The following is a 26,753-nucleotide window of genomic DNA, read 5'->3' as shown; positions in this document are numbered from 1 at the left end:
CTTGTGTATCATCACATTAATTGGACAGATCATATGCATAAAAAGACTACCAATTTGACATACGAGAAATTGGTAGCGATAACACATGAATACATTTAGAACACACGAACTAAGATGCATTCTTCATTATCCTTTTGAGTATATAAAAGTCCAAAAAATTTTCTATACATAATGAAAAATCAAAATGTCATTACATTACAAGTTTCTCTGAAAATTTCTGCAGAGTTTCCCCTTTTTGAAAAAAGGTCTCCCCTTTACATTACAAATAGCCTTGCATTTATAGGCTTCATAGGATAACTAACTTGATAGCTTCTTTCTAACTACCTTTTAGAAAAACAATTGATTTGAAGATAATAAACCTTATTTGGTTAGGATTTTCATCACTTTTGCACAAATAAGATTTATATTATAACTTTGACATGAGTCACTTTTACAAAAAGGCAACTTAAGACCTATGATGAAAGAAGTCATCAATTTTGTTAGAATGAATATTTTTCCTTTTTCCAATCTACGAGTCAACACTTTGTGATCTTCCAATATATAATCACCTGTTCACAGGCAAGCTGGCCTTTGAGGATACACGTTCCAATGGCACAATATTTGTCACCCATACATGAGACCAAAATGCATCTACCGATGTCTTTACTGTAGCTTGGTATTTGATTCTTCTCTTTTCAGATTGATCTTCTTCAGATTTTGATGAAAACCTTTATTGTCACCCTCCATTTCCACATTATGGTGTGGATAAATCTTCAAATGCTCGATGCAATCTTCAAAACTTAGAGTTCTCATCACTCACGGTAGATCATCACCAATCATCAATAATATTCAAAATAACATTGCCCCATTGCTTTTGTTTCTCCAGCCAATTTCTCCAATTTTGCCTAGATAATTACAAGAAAATAGGTTATAGCATTTTTAAGATCCTAACTAAAAATAGCACTGCTGTCTGAAATACTTAGCATATATTCATATATGGTCTAGAGGCACCAAGAAAACACGTCCACACAACCACCACTGGTCTAACTGGCATCTTAACATTAAGATTTAGGAAATTTACAATATAGCCACCATGGGCATGAAGACCACCCATGGACTCATTAATCAACGATATAAGTGATGTACTCCAACACAAATGAAGATTACTTTGTAGCATGTGCTTGAGACAACTTTGTAATTCAAAGATTTTGAGAGCTTCCTGGCAAATCCATTTTTGTGCACAAACTGCAATTATTTCATTTCATTCCTTGATATGATATCTCTTCTAGGAGGACTGTCAAACATTTTGGGCATCTATTCTATGATGCCATCCGTTAGATGCATGCATGTGAGAGCATTGACAAAAATCCCTGTGCTGATATGCCATGATGAATGTCGATAACCTGTTCCAAAGATCCCATACTGGTAAAGATTGTGAAGTTTGGCTTTACGCCTGTGAATGCATTTGTTTGGAAGTTTTTAAAGCCTCTTTAAAAATTCCACTGTGTATCTATCCCACAATCAATGCATTCTATGAAAGGAAACCACATTAAGGCATTGTATCGAACAGTTGATGCAGTTTTGTGAACATCCTACAACCATTGTGAACCATGAGATGACATATCTTTGAGACATTCTGTAAAATATTTTATGTGCATCATTTATTCTCCCACAGGCCGTAATTTCAACATTTTGAGAGAGTTTTTCAAATGGTCTATTTTTATCTGTTTGTATGCCTACCACAGCATTCCAACTACACTATTAATAGGAAGCCGGCAAAAAAAAGTTTTGGAGCCTGGTTGTATGGCTTCTAATTAATCAACTGTGTGCATATCACTGAATCCATTGCATTCCATACTATAGCATTTCACATTCACAAGGCAGCTGCTGCTTCATGAGACCAAATTTTATAAGGCATTTTGTCAAACAATTCTCATACCTTATATCTGCTTCAACATTTTGCATGAATGTCTACCAAATCTCACGCAGATTTGTCAAAGCTCCCATCTCAATGCTGGCAAGGAGAATGATGTGGTACGGTCATGTACTTTACACTGTTATCATATCTCCATGAGATGATATACCTTCAAAGCATTCAGTCAAACAGTAAGCACAATTTGTCTCTGCATCTTGAATGAGTGATTACCAGTGTAACAGCAGCTACAGCTTCCAAAAATCCTCTATCCTTCCGGCTTCGATGATTGCTTATAGCCTGTTCAAACCCTTCCATTTTGTACATGAGTAGAGAAGATGCAGGTTGAGGTTGCAGAAATGAACTTTACAATGATCAAAATATTTTCAAGAATTTGATTTTTGGGAGTAGTTAATATAACTACTTTTGGTTGTTTTGAAAACTCACAACTAGTTGTGAGTTGTGAAAACGCATTTCACAACCTCATTTACGTTTAAATTTTACAGTTCACAACTTGCCTTGCATTTGATTTTTACCATCCACAACCTTTTGCATTCACTTTTCAAAAGTCACAACTAGTTAAGAGTTGTGGTTTTTGATTTCACAACGCATAACCACTTCTAGAATTCACAACCTCTTAGTTCTTTGACTTTTCAAAATCACAACTAGTTGTGATTTGTGATTTTGGATTTCACAACTAGTTGTGAGTTGTGATTGGATTTAACAACTCATAACAACTTTTACATTCAACATTCACAACTCATAACTCATAACCTCTTTATCGTGAATTGTGAAATGAATTTATTTAATTTTAAATTTAATTTAATATAAAACTATTCACTTCACCTTGCCCTTTTTCAAAGATTTCATCACAACTTTTGACTGAAGAGAAGTTTGGGCTTGAAATTTTCACCAAGTATCAAAGGAGCTGAGACGATCATAAGCCGAGAGAATTTATTCATGATGGGGATTTTAATATTTTTCAAAAATAGGTTTATAGAAATGTAAATATTAAAATCTCATGAATAGAGAGGTGGGTAGTTGTGAAAATTCGCTGCACGTCTCAAAATGGTACTTAAAACGTATCTGTAAGGTGGTTTTCCTTGAGGCCTCATGATTTTCAAGATTTTAATATTTCGATGCTTTGACCTCTTTGACCAATACATGGTACAACTAACACAAAGATGATGGTCTGGACTTAAAACCACATAATTGAAAAATCAATTCAAATACACATTCGAAAATGCCAGACAATGGATTTAATGCAAAGTTCAGAATTTTGAGTGTTTAAATTCGGGGCATGACAAGGGCAAGATTTACAAGAATCCCCAAAAGGGGACATTACAAATGGTATCAGAGCACCATTCCTACCAACCTAGGGGACAAAAGATAGTTAATGTAAACTAGCCAAAGGGCTCAAGGGCGTTGGAAAGAGAAAGGAAGCAATTTGTTGAATATCATTCCTATTCAAGGGAGACTTGGGCATACCTATGAGCAGCAAGATGGGGTTAGGACCACTTTCTGGCTTAAAATGGATTATGGGCAGAAGGATGGGATTAGGCCCACTTTCTGGCTTGAAATATATTATGGGTAGAAGGATAGGGTTAGGCCCACTTTCTAGCTCGAAATGGATTATGGGCATAAGGATGCGGTTAGGCCACTTTCTAGCTCAAAATGGATTATGTGTAGAAGGAGGGGTTAGGCCCACTTTCTGGCTCAAAAAGGATTATGGGTAGACGATGGGATTGGACCCACTTTCTAGCTCGAAATGGATTATGAGAAGAAAGATGGGGTTGGGCCCACTTTTTGCTTTCTGGCTTGAAATAGATTATGAGTAGAAGATGGGGTTGGACCCACTTTTGGCTCGAAATAGATTATGAGCATAAAGATGGGTTTAGGCCCACTTTCTAGCTCGAAATGGATTATGGGTAGAAAGATGGGGTTAGGCCCAATTTCTAGCTCAAAATGGATTATGGGTAGAAGGATGGGGTTAGGCCCACTTTTTGGTTTAAAATGGATTATGAGGAGAAAGATGGGGTTAGGCCCACTTTCTGGCTCAAAATAGATTATGAGCAGCAAGATTGGGGTTAGGCCCTCTTTTTGGCTCAAAAAAAAAAGAAGGGATCTAACAACACGTGAATTTGTATGTATATTCCATGTTTGAATATATTTATGTGTATGCTTTGTGTTTTTATGTGTATTCTCCGTGTTTGGTTCATACTTGATGTATTTTCAACAAGTTTATTCAATGTGTATCCAAAGCCATTTCATATTAAGAATCATTTTGAACACTCCCTAATCATTGCTTGAGGGCAAGCAATCTTGGGCGGGGTGGATTGTAATGTCCCTTTTCTAAAATAGGATTTAATAATAAATAATAATAATTAAATTAAAATATAAATAAATAACTAAATATAATATACTATGATTACGAGTTAATTAAATTTAATGAAAAGTCGAGGAATACTATGAAGAGTTGCAACTCCCTCGAATGTGAGATATAAAAGGGAGAAGGAGTTCATTTGAAAGAGGACATGGAGGAAGGAAGAAAGAATGGATCATAGGAATTAAGGAAGGATTAATGGAGAAGAAACAAATAGGAAGAGACTAAGGAAGTGACTCCTTCAAAAGGCAAAAATGATGAAGGGTTGCGACTCTTTCAAAGAGTGGTAATTGTGAAAGGTTGTGACTCTCTCAAGGGGCAGAAATGATGAAGAGTTGTGACTCTTTCGAAGGGTGGTGATTGTAAAAGGTTATGATGATTGCGAAGGGCAGACGCAATTAAGAGGTGTGACTCTCTCTCGCATAGGAAGAAATAAAAGGGAAAAGATTTCATTTGAGGAGGACATCCTTGGGAGATCGATTTGGACAAAGGCAGCAATGAAGAGTGATGACTCATTTCTTATGAAGACGTGTGACTTCCGACAATTGAAGATATAAAGAAGAGATCAATTCAATTGAGAAGGGGGAATTGAAGGAATCATCCATAAGATCAAAGAAGACAAGAAAGTCAATGGATCAAGGGGAAATATCTGATATCAGAATTAATAAGGGAGAAAATTAGCTGACTTTGATATTTACAAGGGCAAGATTTAGGGCAATCCCCAAAAGGGACATTGAAGGGCCCACCTTACATTAGTCAAGTAAACTCAAGATCCTAGAGTAACAGGTAATATTAGCATAATCTCCTTCAAGTTATAGTTTAGTAACAAATAGTGATTAAGCAAGGTCCATCCAATACACTCTGCAGAGTTATAAGTACTAGGGCCAATGTACTCCTTATATGTCGCAATATTATCCATCATTCTATAAGCTCACAAGAGATTGCCTTGTGATCTGACTTCACAACAATCATAATCTGCTGTTTTATATACCAGATTTCTACTCTCCATTCTCTACAATATGGAAATTGGAACAAAGAGAATAATTACCAATACTCAAAAACCATAAATCAAGAAGACAAGCTACTTAATGTACCTCTCTAGCAGACCAAAGTCCTTTTGAAAACCCTTTTCGAGATATTAGATTACAGGTTACTTATCTTTTGGTGCTTCTTTTATAATGTGACCAAATGAACCGCCCATACAAGTTTCCACCACACAGGTATAACTATATCATAATTCTTCCTCATGTTGGTGTAAATAAGGTATTTTACCTAACTAGTTTATTAGTGGATCCTATTTACATGTTAAGTTTACTTAGGTCCTAGGAAACTTTCTAGAAGTCTTAGTTGTCAATTAGACCATATCTTATCTTTGGGCTTTTATTTACTTCTTGTCCTAGGTCATTTAATAGTTGTTAAGTTAGTTGTCTCGTGTTATAGGATTAAGACACGTCATGATCTTGTCTAATCCTATTCTTCATCATCTCTTTTAAGCAAGGCCATTGTACACTTTGTATCGTAGATCAGAAGATATATTATAGATCTTATTATCGAGCAAGCTCAACTCTTGTATACTCCCTTGTGGAAGGTTGTCCTTTTGTTTTGCAATTGACCCTGCAGTGTTAAGCTAATCTTCAGCTCCTGCATGGTATCAGTGCATTCTATACCAACTCTAACACCTCCCACATTATGGAAAATTGCAGCATAACAATATTCATTTTATAAACATGAAAAAAATTATGAGTCTACCTTGAATTACCTTTTTTGAATAGTTTCCGAGCCAAACAAAATAAACGAGAGAATGCTCAAATAACCTTCTTTTTCATGAAATAACTTTCACATAAATAATGTAAAAGATTGTGTCCAAAAACTCACCTCCTGTGAAAAATCATTTGATAAAGTATTTGGGCACCATGTTTCACGTCTGTTATTCTGCAAAACAAAAATATATGACTTGAATGGATCAGAAAGGACCTTTTTGTTGTGTGCTCAGTTTAATTATAGTTTCATTTTGCTTGTTAATCTGTAATACTAAATAGATAGCAATATCAAATCTATTTCTCTTATTCCAAAAGGGAACAAATTTTAACATTTATCATCTTACAGTAGAAAGATGCCCTTTTTTTCTGTGGCAGATTTAAACATATAGAAAGACACTTCTAAGTCTCAAGAATAACAAAGTGAGAAGAAATGAATTGATCAGAAATCTACTCCACACTTCCTTAAAGGAAATACATTTGCAAATATTTTCATTTTTGGACAAGTTCTTACTTTTATTTAAAATTAATTTTAAAAACATGGATCGAGACATAATGAAGCAAGTTGAGGAAACCTTTTTAGCACACTTCTCTCTGTCGTCCATGGCCGAATATAAAACAATTGTACTCAAGTTCTCAATTCTTTGAGCTTGCTCCTTTAATTGGCGTTCACGTTCAGCCTGTACTCTCTTCTCTTCTTGTAACTCTAAAGCAATGCGCTCCCTCTCCAACTCACTCTAAATAAACATTTTTACCAAGAACAAATTACTTTAGATTACTGAAAACAAAAACTTAAACCAGGAAATTCTCAAAGACACAAAATTTTAAATAATCGCAGCTTGCACCTGCAACAATGTGTTGCGCAGGTTCAATATTTCTTCTGACATATGCTCTGAATGAGATCCCTGCAAAATACCATTAGTCATCTGTAAGATGTAATCTACCAATTTCACATAAAATATTCCCAGTATTGTGACGACCATATAGATATAAAGCAACAACCTGCAACTTGGCACGTAAATCTTCAATCTCCTTTTTCTGCCTCTTTAATAGTGCAGCATCTGTTAAGACCTATAGTCCGAAAAAATTGTTACAAAAGCTTAGATGCATCAACTGCAGAAAAACTAGTCAATTGCCACTGAATCTTCCAGTAAGAAATTTCTAATTCTCCATTATAGCATTACATAAAAAACTTGCAACCCTAAAGAATGGAATAAATTATGTGATCAAACTAACAGTGAAGTCATAAGCAAAAGCAAAAAACACCTCATTGACTTTAGCACAGTTTGTGACACGTAATGCCCTGCTTGCAAACTGAAGCGTCCCCTTAGTTTCGTCAACATGAATCTACAATTTAAGTAAATACAAGTTAAAATAAGTAATTTTGTTGAACTAGAGCAAACAGTAGACAAACAAGATGTAATTTATTGTAGCTGTACTTCAAACAATAAACAGAAACTCAACTAAAATGAATAAAGCATAATAAAATGTGGGCATGCGCATACACAAAGAGGTACCAATAAATAGTTAGGTAAGAATACATACATTACACAACACACAAACCTTAGATTTTACAGACCTTCAGATCAAAATTGCCATGCCTAAAATGCATCATATGAACATACTTGCAAGAAATATACAAATTACATAAACATATCAGCCAAAAGAAAAATAATAGAATACTTGAACCTTGGGTTGTGATGATATTCATCTTAGTATGCATCCACATTACACAGGTATTCAACCCCACAAAACCATGAGTATGATACATAAAAGTAACTTCAACAAAATTTAATTATTTAAGTCATTGCTAACATTCATCATTTTAGATTGACCAAGATCAAAAATGTTTGGTATGCACTAAATCTGGAATCTACTAAGCAAACCTCTAAATAGGAAAAGTAAAAGGCCTCTGTTGAAGTAGGCTTGAAGGAAACAAGAAGGTGCTAAGTGGGCACTAAGTAGGTAACATGTCAACCAATGTAAGAAATAAACATACAAAAGGTGGTTGGATTAATGATTTCTCCCTATAAACATGTAAGAATACTTGCCTATGAGCAGGCTGTTGGATTAATGGTTTCTCCCTTTGACTAAAGGTTGCAAATCAGAGTCTTCGATGGCCACTATTAAAACTTTGGAAGGGAACAGCTAGCCTATCAAGTTAGAAAGGTGCTTAATGCTAAAGTTGCTAACCTTAATCTGCAGCAAATCCTTATCTTTAAGGCTTCTAGTTCTGTGTTTCTTAAGGTTAGTTCCTCTTTGTCTTCCTCAAAAAAAGTGATTTGGAAAGACATAGGTAGCCTATTGTAATTCAAGGGCAACGAGCTTGTTCAATATATATTTATACAAATTCCTAGGTCATAACTCAGAAAGACTGTCATCACCAGACACCAAGTGTTTTCAGTTTTGTTTGTACTTCATTAACTATATTGTGTTAGTGAAAAGGACTGGAAGACTTACCCTATACTTTTAAACTAATTATTTAAGTACAAACTTGTATTTTATATTATCTAAAGAACCTCTTCAAATTCAACCTTAGCCGAACTTACAAATTTCAGCATTTCAAGATGTTTAGGTAAGTTTTGTATGTAGTTTATAATTTATTTTTTTAATTTTAAGAAATAATTTGCGAGTTTCTTTAAATAACTTTATTTGTAGAAAGGATAAAATTGTAAAACTTCAAACATAGATTCGTAACACTGATATCTAGGGCACGAATATTTTTCCATAATTTTCTGTTGCATAATTTAATTTTAATAACTTTTTGAAGAGAGATTAGCTATAAATTAGACGTAGGTTACTTCGGTATCGCATAACTTTTTTTGTATTCATCTGAATTAACCTTTTTTTGTTGAAAAAAGAGCATCAATACCTAGAGGACAGTTAATTTTATTTTAAAAACTCTAATTTCCAATTTTTTTGCATGTAAAACAAAGACCTTGATGTTCAGTGAAAGCCTCAATTCACGAAAAACAAAAAATAAATATAATAATAAAATTAAATATATTCAAACATACTTTTTGGAAAGCTTATAATAAGGGCTACATACTTAAAAAAAGATCATTTCAAAATGACTTCATTTGATCCCCCAAAAGGTAAAGCAAAAGTGGTTTTTGTCAACATTTTGATAGGTGCAAAGGAGACTCAATTGCAAGTATGATTTAAGACTAGAGGGGTTCTATCCAAAGGAGTTTGATCTACGGAGATTTGACCTAACCCTCTTCAATTAAAACACTTTAGATGGAACCCCTCAAGGCTTAAATCATTAGATTTTCTTAAAATATGTGATTTTAGGCAAAATAAGGATGTCCTGGAAGTAGGGCACTATCAGCATCAACATGATGTTCACGGGTCTATAAGTGTGAGATGTACAAACCCAAGGCATGCCAAGGTGTAATGTCCCCATTTTTCCAGTGATCACTCGAGAATCTTAGATTTGCCTGTCAGCCGTTTCCGCAGGCAAATGATGGGTTAGGAGATGTTTGGTTCACCAGGAGGAGCTATACTTAGCCAATTTTTTAGCTTGGTGGGAAATTATTCAATAAATTTTATAATAAAAGTTTATAAAGCTTATAAGACCTTATAAGTTACTTTTTTCTATTTAAAAGTAAAATAAAATAAAAGTAACTTTATTTTTCCCCTTGGCTCACTTTCCGAGGCAAGTGTTATAACTTAAAAGGTGGTCAATTTATTCATGTTAAAGCAACCCTCAAGCTGGGCCTACTTTTATGAGGGGAGAAGATTCCATGGAATATTTGGAAGATGCCAAGAGGAATCAAATTAGGGTTGAGGAGGCTAAAAGACTTGTACGTGCCTTTTTGGGGATTCATTGTTTATGTTGAATTTTTGGAGAAATCATATTTTTCAGGTCTGGAACGAATTTGCAAAGTGCTGGAGCAAGATTGGAGACAAATCCTCCAACCGCTTGATGATAGGACGAAAACCCTTCATCAAACATCACCCATTTTTCAAGAGAAGACTATATTTTGTTGTTTGTAACTAGGTAAGATGGGTTCAGATTGCCTTAAGGCAACATCCGAACCCATATAGGACTGGGTCCTATCCTAAAGGGGTAACGTGCCCCCAAGTTAAGTTTGGCCCCACACCTCCACGCCACCCTAAAAGCACCATGCCTCAATAAATAAATTGGCGCCAAAAAGGATGAAGGCCGACTTGGGATATATGGGTTAAAGACTCATATAAATAAAGTTAAATTGCAAATACAATAACTCAGTTCATCTCTCATGCAATCAGCGAACTATCTCTGCAACTAAAGGTACGAAATATAGAAGAGGATTGTGTGAACTTGTCCAAGAGGATATAAGGCATTTTGGTGCAGACTTGGTGTATTTAAAAGGGCAGATCTGATATCCAAAAGGGGATCAGATCTGGAGAATCAAGCTAAGTATTGTATTTGTACAATTAAGAGTGAATACATAACCTGACCTGTGGGTCTTTAGCGCTGGGTTTTTCCTCCTTGGAGGTTTTCCCACGGTATTTTGTGTTTGTCTCTTGCTCTCTTGTTTCATTCTTGGATTTACTTGATTATGGTTTACTAAATGCTAACAAATAATTAAATGTTACAAATCTGATTACTGAACTAGGGCACACATTTAACATGGTATCAGAGCTAAGGTGTCACTAATTTCAGATTTTAGTAAATCACTTGTTGCATATAGTTGTTGTTTGTTTTCAGATTAAAATGTCAAGTTTGAGGGCTGAAGATAGACTTGATGGAGCCCTTGATTTTGCTGCTTGGAAAGTCCGTATTCTTTTGATCCTTGAAGAGAATGATCTGCTGAAATTCGTAGAAGAAGAAAGGTTGTCCCCTCCAGAAGATGCTAAGAGCTGAAGCAGTTCAAGAAAGACTCCCTCAAGGCTAGGAAGATCATAATTGAATCCGTCAAGAATCATCTTGTCACTGTCATATCAAAATTTGCGTCTACCAGGGAAATGATCAAACACTTGGAAGGGATGTATGAAGTCAACAACCTCAGCAGGGCTCTTGCTCTAAGGCAACAACTTCTTCACATGAAAATGAAAGAAGAAGACTCAATCATAGCCTACTTCATGAAGATCAATGAACTAAAGGACAAGCTAAGTACTCTTGATTGCCAAATTTCAGATAAAGATCTTGTTATGATTGCATTAAATGGTCTACCTGATGAATGGGAACCATTCATTCGTAGCATTGGTGGAAGAGCTGATCGTCCCAACTTTGAGCGTCTTCAATCTGATTGCATTGAAGAGGAATCTCGAATTGAGGTAAGAGGAAAACTCAAGAACTCTCACAAAAATGATAATCATGTTCTCTTAGCTAAATCTAGGAAAGGTGGACATTGGAAGAAAGAAAAAGAAGCAAAGATTTTAGATCCTCCTCCTATGATCCAAGGAAGAAGTAAAAAGATTCCTTTCACATTCGTTGCTTCAGATGTGATAAGTATGGTCACTATGCCCGAGATTGTCAGAATGATCCCAAGGAAAGGGAAGTCAATTTAAATGAAGTTGTTGAACAAAGTGAGGATTATCTTCTTTTCTCTGCTCTATCAAGCAATGTCCCTACGGACAATAATACTTGGATAATCGACAGTGGTGCCTCCAGACACATCTCAGGTTTTCGTGAGCATCTTTCAGATCTGATTGAAAAAGATACCAACCTTCATGTGGTAATCGGTGATGATGCTAGATACTCGGTAAAAGGTTCTGGTGCTACCTCTTTAAAACTAGATTCTGGTATTTCCTTACAACTCTGTGATATCCTTTTTGTACCTGGTATTAAAAGAAATCTTATTTCCATTTCTGCCTTAGAAGATAAGGGTTTGCAAATAGCATTTTCTAAAGGGAAGGTACTTGCTTGGTCTAAGAAATCTAATTTCAAAACTGCTCGTGTTATTGGAAATAGATGTGATAGTTTATATAAGCTTGCAGCTAATCCATTTCAAGCTCTCATCCATGAGGCCCCTGAATCATGCGAGCTATGGCATAGAAGACTTGGACATCTACACTTTCAAGCTCTTCCCACTCTCGGTAAAATGGTTAAAGGTATGCCTAAACTTAGTTTATCTCATGATGATGCTTGTAAAGGTTGTGCAATGGGTAAGAATGTAAAGAACCCTTTTCATAAAAGTGATAGTAGGGCTAAAGAAAAGTTAGAACTTATTCATTCAGATTTATGTGGCCCTATGTTTGTAACATGTCCTAGCGGCTTCCTTTACTATGTTATCTTCATAGATGATTTCTCTAGGAAAACATGGATTTACTTTCTTAAATCTAAAGAGTCTGAAGAAGTCCTAAACAGATTTAAAGAATTCAAAGCCTTAGTTGAAAACACTACAAGAAATCGAATTAAATGTTTAAGATCTGACAATGGAGGTGAGTACACCTCAGGTAGTTTCTATGATTTTTGTGTTAAGGCAGGAATTAAGAGGGAGTTGTGTGTTCCCTACAATCCTCAGCAAAATGGAGTTGCTGAAAGAAAGAACAAGACCATTGTTGAAGCTGCAAGAGCCATGATTCATGATCAAGATCTGCAACCTCTTATATGGGCGGAAGCATCTAAAACAGCAGTTTACATTCAGAATAGATGTCCTCATCGTGCTCTAAGGGATGTAACTCCTGAAGAAGCCTTTAGAGGAATCAAACCTGACATCAGCCACCTAAGGATATTCGGGAGCCCGATGTATGTTCATGTGCCTAAAGAAAAATGAACCAAGTTGGATCCCTCTGGAAAGAAAGGCATCTTAGTGGGATACAATGAATCTTCCAAAGCCTTCAGGATCTACATTTCAGGTCAAAGGTATGTTGAGGTAAGTAGAGATGTAACTTTTGAAGAAGATATTGCTTTCAAAAGATCTAAAAGTTCATTATCTGATAATAATGATATGGTGATTGAAAATCAAGATTCAAAAGTTGATGCTAACCCTGAGATACAGAAGGAGTCCACTAACCTTCCGGATCAGGAAGTTCAGGATGACCCAGCAGAACCCATGGACTCTACAAATATACCTCAGGATATTGTGGTCTGCAAGAAGAGACCACTTTGGGTGAGAAACATGATTCAAGATGCTGAAGGATTTGCTGCTCCCAGAGGAACCTTTAGAGATAGCAAGAGACTCCAAAATCACGCTAACTACATTTCTGTGATGTGTAATATCATTGAGTCTGAACCTCACAATGTCAAAGAAGCTATATCCCATCATGCTTGGAAATCAGCCATGGATGAAGAGTATGGGTCTATCATCAAGAATGATGTCTGGGACATTGTACCCAGACCCAAAGGTAAGTCTGTTGTTTCTTCTAAATGGTTGTTTAAAATTAAGCATAATGCTGATGGTAGTATTGAAAAATATAAAGCTAGGTTTGTAGCTCGTGGTTTTTCTCAAAAGGAAGGAATAGATTATGAAGAAACTTTTGCTCCTGTTGCTAGATATACTTCTATTAGATCTATAATAGCTATTGTTGCAGCCAAAGGTTGGGAGCTGCATCAAATGGACGTTAAGACAGCCTTCCTCAATGGTGTCATTGAGGAGGAAGTCCATATTGAGCAACCAGAAGGTTATGTAATCCATAAAAGAGATTCTCATGTTTGCAAGTTGAAGAAAGCCTTATATGGGCTCAAACAAGATCCTTGTGCTTGGTATGAAAGAATTGATAAGTACTTACTAAGCTTAGGATTTTGCAAGAATGATGTTGATGCTAACATTTACTTGAAGATTTATAATGATGATATGCTTATTTTGGTTTTGTATGTGGATGATTTATTTCTCACTGGTGAAAATAAATTAACCATTAGATGTAAGAAGGAATTAGCCTCAGAATTTGAAATGAAGGATTTAGGACTAATGCATTACTTCCTAGGGTTAAAAGTATGGCAAAAATCCAATGAAATCTTTCTAAGTCAAGGAAAATATACTATTGATATTCTGAAAAGATTTAGAATGATGGATTGTAAACCCATGTATACTCCTATGGAATCTAACTTAAAGAAGTTAAGTGTTTCTGCAGCTAACTCTGATTTTGCAAATCCATCTGAGTACCGCTTGATGATAGGACGAAAACCCTTCATCAAACATCACCCATTTTTCAAGAGAAGACTATATTTGGCCCTCAAAAAGAGTTCGAACCAGGTAATTGAAGATGGTAGCAGCATTAAAGGATACTGATTTTCAGATCTGAGTGAGGAGGAGACCCAATTTGATGAATATTGTGCATATTTAGCCAGCCGTACTTCCTACACCTAGCCATACCACTCCAATCTGCCTATGGAAGCCAATAAAATAATTGAGAGGGTTTCAGCTTGGTCTTACTGCTCAGAATTCATTGTCAGCAGCCTATAAGAGGAAGCCATGGGTTTATTTGGATGAATTATACCAAATTGGAGCTACATCAGCAAATTAGAGGGAAATATTGGGACAAATTGTTGATCTCTCCTAGCAAGGTTTCAGAATAAGCATCAGGATTCCATATTATTCTTTCATTTGTTTTTGTTAATTATTGTTTAGAAGAATAAAGTGTATTCGAGCTGTTTCTACATATTGGAAGCACCTGTAGCAGTGCATTCATTCAATAAAGTCAATTTGAAGCCACCATGCAAGGCGTTGGCTCACTGGTAGGCCAAATTTGGCATCTAGAATTGACAATTCATTAATCTCTTACATTTGTTAGTTGCTGATAATAAATCAGTTATTCTGAAAATTTAATTCAGTAGATGTATTTGCACTTGTTAGTGATTCTTATTTGCATTGTAAATTATATCAACTAAAAAAGTATGAAAACTCAAAAACTCTCAAAAAGTACAACCACAATTCACTGGCCAAGGACCGAATTCTAAACAAAACAAATCAGAATTGAGATATCACCACGTCAGCATCTTTCACAAGGCCACCTAAATTATGATAATGCAATGTGCTATGTCTAGCTGACCCCTCCTAGATCCCATGATATCGATGATGGGAGATACAAAGCATAAAATAGTGCTTTTGGCAAGTAATGCAAACTTGCCAAGTCAATTGTGCTCCATAAACTACACTAAATAAAGGATCTTTACACAAATTGGTTTGATGAGACTATCACAACGATGGACCTTAATGGGGAAAAAGTTGGATTTAAGACACATACTTGTCCTTTGAACATTATCGAGTAATACAATAAAACAGAAGCAAGGAGAATTACAAGAAGACAATTGATCAGAAAAGTTATCACTAATTGCAGATTTTTGCACAATAAAACTCCTTATGATGTAGATTGTTTTGAAAAACATTCCCATTGCTATGCTACAAAAATTATGTCAAAATGTTCATCTTATGATATGGTTGATACATCTAATAATGGAATCTTCTTCTACTGACCCTGCACGTTCTTAAAATATGAATACAGAAACCACAAATTATCCTTTATGAATTGCTTCTTCTGCTATTTAATTTAATGATGGACTCTACTGTTCTCTCAACCATTTCTTCTTTGAAAAAATCCTATAAGGAGGCTGCTACTAAAGTACTTGCATAATTAGTTTGGATGCCATTGGAACCATTGCACTCCAAATAAAAGTATGGTTCAGACTCAACTACCCCAATTGTGCAAAAGACAAACTCTCTCCTCCTGTTCTTCTTTTGGCCTCTTCCATCTACCCCTTTCACACCAAAGATGATATGAATAAGTTAGTTCTTAATTGAGCTATGAAAGTCTTTGCCCTCCAAAGGATATTTGGCCCTATGTAGGCCTTGTTAGCATTGGGTTGTCATTGATGTCAACCTGATTGTGTTGTCATTGATGTCAACCGGTATGGGATGTTGACCGGTGAGTAAGTATTGAAGACCGGTATGATATGTCAATCGGTGAGTGATATGCCAACCAGGAAGCATGTGACCGGTGAGCACGCAAGGTTGAGCTAATGGAGAAAGTGCAAGCAACCGGTATGCAGTTGGGTGTCATACAATAGGACTCCCACCGGATGAAGAGGTCATCACAAAATGAAGATATGACCGACAGAGTTTGGGCTGCTGCAAGTTAGTAAGGTAGACAAAGGGGATGTCTATCGGGTTATATGCTTCGATTGAAGATGTATATGCTCAATGTCAGTGTAAAGCGGAAAAATCGAACCCTAGTTGTTCTCCCCTCCCCAACTCCAAGGAGAGAGAAGGGAGGTCACTAGGGTTGATGGTTTTCACTTGGGAGAGACTTTACATTCAAAAGAGGGGTTGAAACCCACAAGATCCAATCCCACACAATGCAGGATTGGATTCTAATTGAGTTTCAAGGGTTAAGACATCAAGGATACCCTCTTTTGTAAAGAATTGTAGATAGGATGATTGAACTAGGAATGCATGTAAAGTAGGAAATATTCGCTTATAAACAGAGATAGGGATATGGGATGAAGCTGCGGACCTAGAATTAGCGGTAAAATGTCGAGACGGTGCTGTTCTGCAAATTTGAGCGAAAGTTGACGGGACGATGGTGCCCGGCGTGCACACGGTCCTCCAAAAAATCCGCGAAACGAAGGTGGATCTGTTCGTCTCTGCACAAGGACTCCAGATCTTCAATTACAGCCGCGTACCTACAACCTACACACAGAAAAGAGAGGACGATTGGGGGGTTAGGGATGAGGGGTTTGCCTTTAGGTCAAACCCCGGTTTTGGAATTAACCAAGAAATGAGAATGCTGTAAATGTAAATGTTTGTAATGTAAACAAGTACTAATACCTTGTTGTAAGAATGTTTGTATTCTTACATGCGAAGGTGTAATGTATGTAGTATGTTGTATGTTGTAAGTGATCTCCTCTTCAATGGTTGAATCCTTGTCTTGAATGCAACACCTAGCCTTGAATGGAGACTTAGAATACTCAATTGCTTGAAGGAATGCTTGAATGCTTGAATGTTTGAATGTTCGAATATTGCTTTCGCGTCTTGCTCACATATGTCCTCCTCCTTTTTGAGAGGGGAAATGTAGTTTATATACTTGTCAATTAGGGTTGATAGACTGATTTTTCTGACCTTGAGCCGACCAGGAAACATTTTTATCCAATTTGCAAACTTAAAGACCCGATGCCCAAAAGGAGACCGGGCCCAAAATAGGGCCAGGGACCAGGGCATTGGGCGCCATGGTCCTGAAGGACCAGGGTGCTAGGCGCCATGGTCCTGAAGGACCAGGGCGCTGGGCGCCATGGTCCCACCTCCTGGGACAGCAGGGTGCAAGGAGGGATCAGGCTAGGGTGCAGAAAAATGCAGTTTTTGATGTCGTAAGCCGGTTTCGGGGTCTCCATTCCGGTTCAACGTTGCGCCGCCATCGTGAAGACCCAAATGCAGTCGAAATTGCAAGTGTCGCAATTTTAGGACGCTACATTTAGCCCCCACTTTAGCAGGAGTATAAGCGTACGCTCATACTTCCGGTAAAGTACAAGGAAACAACATTGAAAAACTTTCACCACGTCAAGGAGGCAAGATACACCAAGCCCCCAGTGGACTAAGGATCTTACGACTTTGATTGACAAAGTAAAAGGGAAGATCACGAGGGAGAACCATGACTGTCAATAGTAAGGTTCCCTCACTATGAGTCATGCCGGAAAGATATCAAAAATTTTCAAGGCAAAGCTAAATTTGTCAAGAAATTTTCAAGTATCTTGGAGAGATATGAACGGGATGTATGCCCCCCTACGTTAAAGCGATCGCACATGCCTCACCGAGGGTGATTGCTTTAAGGTAGTGATACATATAAGGAATGAGAAGGGAAAGGAGCACGTTATCACAAGGATTTAGCCCCCAAGTGTGAGATAAGCCCAAGGATAATAGACACAAAACACAACGCACAAGGTGACTTCGCTTTCCTCGGGGTCAGTATGCTGTATGATAATTCATGTGTATCATATGTATGTATGCATAATTGTTCTTCATTCCCCAATCAAGGAAGGTCACCTAGAAGAAGGGAACACATGTGTCTTTTGAGTCAACATGAGAGAGACCAAAAGAGATCTCAATGCTTTGCATCGTCCTCAAGTAGACAACACTAAGGACAACAAATAGAAGAATGAGAATAACACAAAGAAGAAGTAACAAAAGAGATCAAGAGAGGAGGAGAGAGTCTGCTATGCTAATGAAACTAGTCCAGCACGTCATCTACCCCCCGATCTTGCTGATCAGTATTTCGAGAAGGTAGGAAACGCGCTAGAGGAGGAACATCCAACACAGCAGATGGAGCTATCACAAGATCCAAACAAGGGCTATGTTCATGTTCCGAACCACGTTGTTCTTGTCTAGGAGCTAGGATAAGTGCTTTAGAAAATTCGATAGATAAATGGTTATCAACATCAACATATTCATATTCACTATCAGAATGGACAGGAGTAACATTTTCATCATGAATAACATTTTCATCTATATCATCATCAAGATTTATAAAAATAGGATCTTTAACTCGCACAGGATCAAGACCATCATACATCTTATGTTTAGGAGATTTCGGCTCAATCTTCGGCTGAGGAGAAAATGGAATAATACTGGCTGAAGGTGTTTTTGGGGATTGCAAAGTTTGAGAAGCAGCTGCCTGAGCTCTAAGACGACGCTTTCATCGACGTTCACGTGCAGAACGATTTCGTCTAGTCTTAGTAGGAAGTTGAGAAGATTGAGGAGGAGGAATGTTCTCATCCTTATCACTTGGGTGTTTAGGTTGTGGTCTCTTAGGTTGAATAATAGGAGAAGAGGAAGGTCTCTTCTCTCTATAAGAGGAAGGAGGAGGAACTGCTCCATATAAAGGAGGAATATTTGGTTTAGGAAGGAGACCAAGCCCATCATGACGAGGAGGTATAGGTCTACTTTTAGGAAGTTTATTAGATATAGGCATAGTCACATTCATAGGGATAGGTTGGGAATCTTCTTGAGGAGAGACATTAGTTTTATCTTTCAAAGGAAGAACTTCCTTCTCAAGAACGATAGGAATGTCAAGTTTGGGTGTTCTAGGTTCACTTAGAGATAGGATCATATCTTTTTTCCACTTTTGATAAGATTTGAAAAGATGATCACTTCGTGGTGGAAGAGATTGGAATTGTTTAGGCCAAAAGTAATCAATAGGAACGCTAGAAGTTCTTTCAGCAGGTTTAAAGAGGCTATGATTGATAGTAACAATTTCACCATTATGGGGAAATTTCAAGCACTTGTGAATAGGAGAAGCAATAGCTTTCATGGAAGATAGCCAAGGATAGCCTAGCTTCACACGAAATTATTCGGATGATGGAATAATAGCAAAGCTCACATTAAGGGATTTGTTATGGACCTCAATAGGTAATGTAATAGAACCAATTGCAGGAGAAGAAAATGCATCAAATAGTTTCACAACCACACTTGTTTCGTCATAGATCACTTGATTCAATTGCAAAGTAAAAAGAAATTCTTCAGTAATGACATTAACCATGCAAGAAGGATCAATAAGCACTCCACGGCAAGGTGTATTCTTGACTTTTGCAACTATATATAAAGGACCATCAGGTGCCCTGATAGTTTCACTGGAATCAAATGTGATGGAAGGTTCTTTAGGGATTTTCTGCTGTTCCACAAAGTTAATCACATTCGGAGTCATAGACACAAGATCATCAGGTGAGACAGAGGAATCATTAGTATCAATCACATTAGAGGTATGAGAAGGCAATGGATCAGTAAAAATCTGAAGATTTTGGTTAGGAGGAGCTACAGATGTGTTGCCTTTATCATTCACACCAGAAACAGAGATAGTATTATTATCAATCAAATCTTGAATTTTACCCTTTAAAGCAAATCATTTTTCAGTATCATGCCCAGGATGACGATGAAATTGACAAAAAGATTTGTTATCAAAATAGGGTGAATTAATCTTTGCAGGATCTATTTGCCTTATAGGAGGAAGAGTAAGCACATTTTGTTCCAATAACTTATTCATAATACTATGCAATGATTCATTCAAAGGAGTAAACTTTCTTTCTTTCTTGAAAAACTTAGAAATAGGAGGCACACCTGATGCTGCATTCACATTGTTGTTGATGATGTTTTCATTGAATTTAATTGACTCTCTGTTCGGTTTAAACTTCCCAAATGGTTGTTGACTACTATCACCCTTATCACTCGGAGCCATTGGATTTGCTTGTTCCATTTGACTCACAGTCAGTTGATAATTGTGAAGAGTTGCGCACAACTGTTGGAAAGAAGTAAACTCAGAAAACAGAAGTTTTTCTCTAATATCTTTTTGTAAATTAGAAATAAAGATTCTTTGAATATCATTGTCAGGTACTGGAAAAGAAATCTGAGCATACAAATGCTTATATCTACCGATGAAATTAGTCACTTTTTCTTTAACACCTTGTTTACAATGCATTAAATCAATCAAAGTAACTTTAGGACTTATATTGTTTTGAAATTGTTGAATAAAAGCATTTTCAAGTTGTTCGAAAGAAGTAATAGAATACGAAGGCAACGAGCAATACCATTGTAGGGCTTTATCTCTTAATGTTCTAGTAAACAGTTTTGCAAGCAACCTTTGGTCATAAGCAAAATCAGTACATATTGTTTGAAAGGTCTTAACATGTGTTAGAGGATCACCCTTACCATTATAAAGCTCCAAATGCGGAATTTCAACATGTTTAGGGGGAACAACTCGAACAATGTCAAGAGAAAGTGGGCTCGCAACATCAAATGTGGGCACACTAAACTTAGATTGATTCATAGAGGCAATTTGTTGCTGTAAAGAAGAGACAGTTTGTGCAAGATTGTTAATGGTCGCTTCAGTCGAAGAGTTCATATTAGACGTGTTAGATTGTGATGGAGGTGTTATGTTATTGAAAGAAGGTAGAGAGTAAGGTGGTGGGACACTATGATAGTTAGTCATAGGAGATGATTGGAAAGGAGGAACACTACAAGGAGGAATGGAATGATTAAACGAATTGCCCCCTTGCGTCATGTTCATTTGTGGTGATATAATAGGAACACTCATTGAAGGAATGAATGAAGAAGTTGTATTGATTGAAGAGGAAGGATTGCCCCCATGACTGGTGATCATAGGGGGAATGTCTTGTATTGAAGTAGTCATTATGTTTGATGTAAAAGTAGGTATACTAGCAATAGGAGTCGTCAAAGGAATAGAATGATTGACTTGAGTAGGAGGTTGTGTATAACCTAAGGTTTCGGCACAACTTTTCATAGGCATCACATTTGAATCCACAATGTGTGCAATACCACGCAAAATATCAATTCCATTCTTATCACTTTGAACCATACGTTTTAGACCCTCAATTAATGAAATAGCTTCGCTATCAGGGTATTCTTGAGACATCCATTGTCGAAAATCATCAAATTGGTTATCCAATTTCGAAAGTTGTTCTACAGAAACCTCATGGAGAGCTTCTTCATCATTAAGAGGATTAGAGGAATTACCCATGTCCTCGTTAAAAAGGCCATTCAAATTAGGTTCCATCTCCTCAGTAATTAAACCTTGGAAAGACTTAATTCTAAGGCTTCGTCTAACGGAAATAGTGTAAGTAGGGCTTATTGTTGTAAAACTCATGCACTAAAGAGAGAGAGAAGATTTTGAATTTTAGAGGTAGCAAATTTCAATAAAATCAGCCAATCTCCTAGATTTAAGCTGTTAAATACAATCAGGACAATCTCCCGAAATTTCGGAAAAAATGTCAGGGACCGTGGCGAACGGAGTGCACACGGTCCTCGCAACTTTTTTCGAAATTTTCAGGGATGAAAGTTATGATGATTTTAAAGCTAATCTGAAAAAATTGAGTGATTTTACGATCTGTAGATAGGCCAAATTAAAGTTGCAATCTCAAAATTGAACCCCACCAAGATTGTTGAAAAATGCAAAATTCGAATTTTGAAAAAGAGAGGGAAACTGAAATTTTGAATTTTATGATTTTAGAGGGAATACTGAAAGCAATGCAGGCTTTGAAATTTAAAAGTTGACTCAATTTCATACAAAATTCAGTTTTGAAAGTGGAAATCAAGGTTGTTGCAATTAAACACTTAATTTCAAAAGTCACAAACTGCAAAAATTTGAATAAAGCACTGAAATTTCGAATGAATGCCAACACACTTTTCAGATTTAGGACTGTAAGAAACACAATTTTGATATGAATTTCAATTTCAATGATTTTTGAATGATCAGAAGCCTCAATCCAAGCAATCGCTAGACCAACTTTGACTTTAATTTTGAAAGTGCTAAAATTGATAAAATCAGCCAAAATTCTGGATTTTAGCAGAAAAATACAGTAAGATCTAACTCCTGAAATTTCGGAAAAAATATCGGGGACAATGGCGCTCGGGGTGCACACGGTCCTCGCAACTTTTTTCCAAATTTTCAGGGATGAAAGATATTGTGATTTTATTGCGGAATCCAAAGTTACAGCCGATTTGGAAGTGTTTTGATTAGTGAAATTATCAGTCAAAGGTTGAATCAAGAAGGTTTTAAAAATTAGGGTTTTGATACTTAACCACTTAATTTTCAGAATTAAAGAACAAATATGAATTGACAATTTGCAATAGAAGGGTAGATCTAAAACAAGCATTAACAATTAAACATTTCACAAGTTTAATTACTAAAAAGAAAATTTTAAGGTTTTTATGCAATTAACCTCTAAAATTTGCAAAAGATCAAACATGGAAAATTAAGGAAGCAAATTTTGCAGATCTAACCATTGAATAATCAGAATTAGGATGTTCACGTCGGGTTCACCAAAATGTAAAGCGGAAAAATCGAACCCTAGTTGTTCTCCCCTCCCCAACTCCAAGGAGAGAGAAGGGAGGTCACTAGGGTTGATGGTTTTCACTTGGGAGAGACTTTACATTCAAAAGAGGGGTTGAAACCCACAAGATCCAATCCCACACAATGCAGGATTGGATTCTAAATGAATTTCAAGGGTCAAGACATCAAGGATACCCTCTTTTGTAAAGAATTGTAGATAGGATGATTGAACTAGGAATGCATGTAAAGTAGGAAATATTCGCTTATAAACAGAGATAGGGATATGGGATGAAGCTGCGGACCTGGAATTAGCGGTAAAATGTCGAGACGGTGCTGTTCTGCAAATTTGACGGGACGATGGCACCCGACGTGCACACGATCCTCCGAAAAATCCGCGAAATGAAGGTGGATCTGCTCGTCTCTACACAAGGACTCCAGATCTTCAATTACAGCCGCGTACCTGCAACCTACACACAGAAAAGAGAGGATGATTGGGGGGTTAGGGATGAGGGGTTTGCCTTTAAGTCAAACCCCGGTTTTGGAATTAACCAAGAAATGAGAATGTTATAAATGTAAATGTTTATAATGTAAACAAGTACTAATACCTTGTTGTAAGAATGTTTGTATTCTTACATGCGAAGGTGTAATGTATGTAGTATGTTGTATGTTGTAAGTGATCTCCTCTTCAATGGTTGAATCCTTGTCTTGAATGCAACACCTAGCCTTGAATGGAGACTTAGAATACTCAATTGCTTGAAGGAATGCTTGAATGCTTGAATGTTCGAATATTGTTTCCGCGTCTTGCTCACATATGTCCTCCTTTTTTGAGAGGGGAAATGTAGTTTATATACTTGTCAATTAAGGTTGATAGACTGATTTTTCCGACCTTGGGCCGACCAGGAAACATTATTTTCCAATTTGCAAACTTAAAGACCCGATGCCCAAAAGGAGACCGGGCCCAAAATAGGGCCAGGGACCAGGGCGCTGGGCGCCATGGTCCCACCTCCCGGGACAGCAGGGTGCAAGGAGGGATCAGGCCAGAGTGCAGAAAAATGCAATTTTTGATGTCATAAGCCGGTTTCGGGGTCTCCATTCAGGTTCAACGTTGCGCCGCCATCATGAAGACCCAAATGCAGTCGAAATTGCAAGTGTCGCAATTTTAGGTCGCTACAGTCAGCTAAGTCATATCAGTGCTATACCGGAAGCAAAGAAAGCAATGTATTGGCAACCGGTTCCTATCAGATGGTGGTCAGCAAGTGACAAAGATCCACTTCCACCAGTAAATGGTAATACTTAGCTTATCTCACAATATGCATGGAATGCATCATAACCCTCTAAGATAAGACAGACAAGAGATATAAGGCAGGTAGTTGAAGGCACACACCGGATGAACAAAGTGGTACATGAGGATGCCTCAGGTGCATGAAACCAGAGATATGCACCGGATCAGCAAGAGAAGGCATGATGAGTTACCGGTACAAAAAAGGAAGGATAAGTTTGTCACTTTGACAAACCAGTTGAGAGGAGAACCAGTGTAATGAAGATGAAGGTAAGGTTTGGCAGGTGCAGACAAAGAGTGCAACCGGAATGCAGATGGAGATTGGTGTTGCCAAAGATGGAGACAGTTGGAGATAGATGACATGGTATCATCAAGGATGTTACCGGTATGCAGACAGGAATAATGTCAACAGTAAACGTATCTACCGGTATGCCAAAAGGTCTGCATTGGAGATTGTTGATGTGCGGTGTCAACCGATGAGTGACCAAAGAGGCAAAGGTGAAAGGCTCTCACTTGATGAAGATATGAATGGAGACCCACTCTGGATACATGCGGTGGATTGGTATGTTTGGTGACCGAGCAGATGAGGTCCCACCAGCAAGAAACAGGAGACTGCATGGTATGAAGGTTGACCTGTTGATGTATAACCGGTAGGGAAGTTGAACCATAAGATGGATACCAGTTGAGTGGTTGGTCGGTGACTAGACCAAAACCGACACAGTGGATTGATCAGATGAGTTGGATGCCGACTAAGATGCCATGCAGTCTCCAAGTGGCAAACGAACAGTGCATCATCGAAGTTGTCGATGAGGTAGTTGGTGATTGGGTCGACAGTTAATGCAGTCGGCAAAAATCACAGATGAGTTGCAGAGGGTTGCGGCTCTAGGCAAATCGAAGGACAAAGATCTGAGTTGTTGACGTCTTGATCGAAGCAAGATATCTGATCAGGTTGATCGGAGTAGGTGAAGGTAACTACATCATGCACATGATTGACAAAACACAAGGCCGACAATTCAGGATGCAGGTTGCCAAAGATAGAAAAAGTGTGCTGGAAGGAACAGATATGGCGGTAAGGCTTGATTTGCAGCAGGTTGTAAATCTCGAAGATGATATTTGATTGGATTCGATATGCCTCGTGGTCGGTGGAGTAAAACCCTAGCACGCCAAGGTTTGAATGTTCGTTTTGGCAAGAATGCAGAGGTATAAATGTGCAAATCAAAGACCAGATCTGTTGTTGCTGCAGGAGAGAGTGAAGTTGGCGAAGTGAGTGCAAGCAGAGAGTCAATCAGTCTGAGAGTTTATTGCTAAACAGTGAAGCGATTGAGAGAGTTGAAGAAGGAACCGGTAAGAAGAGTTTAACCGGCAAGGTTAACCGGTAGACTGTTACTGAGCTTGACAGTAGTGTGAACCGGTAGTAGTTGAACGGGTAAGAAGGCAGCAGCAGTGAGCAAAGGTGAACAAAGTATCAGTGGTGATAAGTAGCAGCAGGTCAGAGTGATCAGAGAACTAGCAGAGAATAGAAGTAGCAAGTTTGAGAAGAGCTGAACCGGCAAGGTTGCAGCAGAGAGGAAAGAAGAGTAGAGAACCGCTAGAGCAAAGGCAGAGAGAAGAAAAGAGGTTCATCCGGTAAAGCAGAGAACAGAGCAGGGTTGAACTGGAAGAGAAGAGCTGAACCGAAAGAGAGATTGCAAAGGTTACAAAACTCATTTGTAACCGAGATATTACTATTGTGTTGATATATTTCATTGTAATCACTGAGTTGGAGCTTGGTGAAGGGGTTGGTGCTCCTTGGGTTGGTGCCTTAAATCAGGGGTTGGTGCTCCTTTAGTTGGTGCCCTAAAATCAGGGGTTGGTGCTCCTTTAGTTGGTGCCCTAAAATCAGGGGTTGGTGCCCTAAAATCAAGGGTTGGTGCTCCTTGGGTTGGTGCCCTAAACTTTGTATTTGTGTTTATTGTGAGGCTGGATTGGAGCAGTAGACTCCAACAACATTTCTCACCGAGGTTTTTCCCATATTGGGTTTTCCTCGTATATCAAGTGTTATGTGATGTGCCCTTTATGTGTGCTTGTATTTTGGTCTTCTCACTATCTCGCCGGTATACTCACTTTGTGTTAGATCTGCTAACCGGTACACTTTTAGGATTAAAAGGGTTAAGTTTGGAAACCACTGATTCACCCCCCTCTCAATGGGTACACTTTTAAAATTTTCTACCAAAAACATAATTGTTTTTTATGCAATTGACAATCCTATTTCTGATGGGTAAAGGACAACAAATAATTTCTATCCACTTCAATTTGAAACAACATTACAAAGTCAATATATTATTTCTTGATTTCTGTTGTAGTTTCAAGTAAGAAAAGCAAAATTTATGAAATTTGCAAAACACGTGTATGCTACTGATGGGCAAAACTGCAAAAAAAATTTTTAAAAAATAATTACATTTATGGGGATGCCATTAATTCACTCTTATTTTCTACCACTATCATCCATGCACTTTTATTAGTCAGAGATCTTAAAAAGGTTTGGATTCCCTACACTAAAACTTCAGCCATAAAATATCCCAATACTTCAATTGTCTACTAAAACAAAAGCAAACACCCTTCACTCCTTCAATATTTCATATTTTAAATTAGTAACATATACATAAGAAATACTCATCTCCGCAATGACAGAGGAAATATGGTTTAATGGTTTTCAATTCCTCATTCATATTTACAAATGCATTTGGTATAAATGTTAAATTC

General features: G+C 37.4%; 1 protein-coding gene across 1 annotated transcript in view; it reads right to left on the bottom strand.

Annotated features, from left to right (window-relative positions):
- Positions 1-26,753, bottom strand: part of LOC131042660 (kinesin-like protein KIN-7O) — a 43,169-nt gene that overhangs the window by 9,797 nt on the left and 6,619 nt on the right. Inside the window, exons 10-14 of the mRNA XM_057975981.2 lie at positions 7,298-7,378; positions 7,034-7,102; positions 6,877-6,936; positions 6,607-6,768; positions 6,150-6,206 (exon numbers count right to left, since the gene is read on the bottom strand). Coding sequence (XP_057831964.2) covers positions 6,150-6,206; positions 6,607-6,768; positions 6,877-6,936; positions 7,034-7,102; positions 7,298-7,378 — 429 coding nt within the window. The remainder of the gene's footprint in view (positions 1-6,149; positions 6,207-6,606; positions 6,769-6,876; positions 6,937-7,033; positions 7,103-7,297; positions 7,379-26,753) is intronic.

Source organism: Cryptomeria japonica, chromosome 3, assembly GCF_030272615.1.
Source record: "Cryptomeria japonica chromosome 3, Sugi_1.0, whole genome shotgun sequence".
Lineage (NCBI taxonomy): Eukaryota > Viridiplantae > Streptophyta > Pinopsida > Cupressales > Cupressaceae > Cryptomeria > Cryptomeria japonica.
Note: the sequence above shows the minus strand (reverse complement) of the source record. Positions and strands in the feature narration are given on the sequence as shown.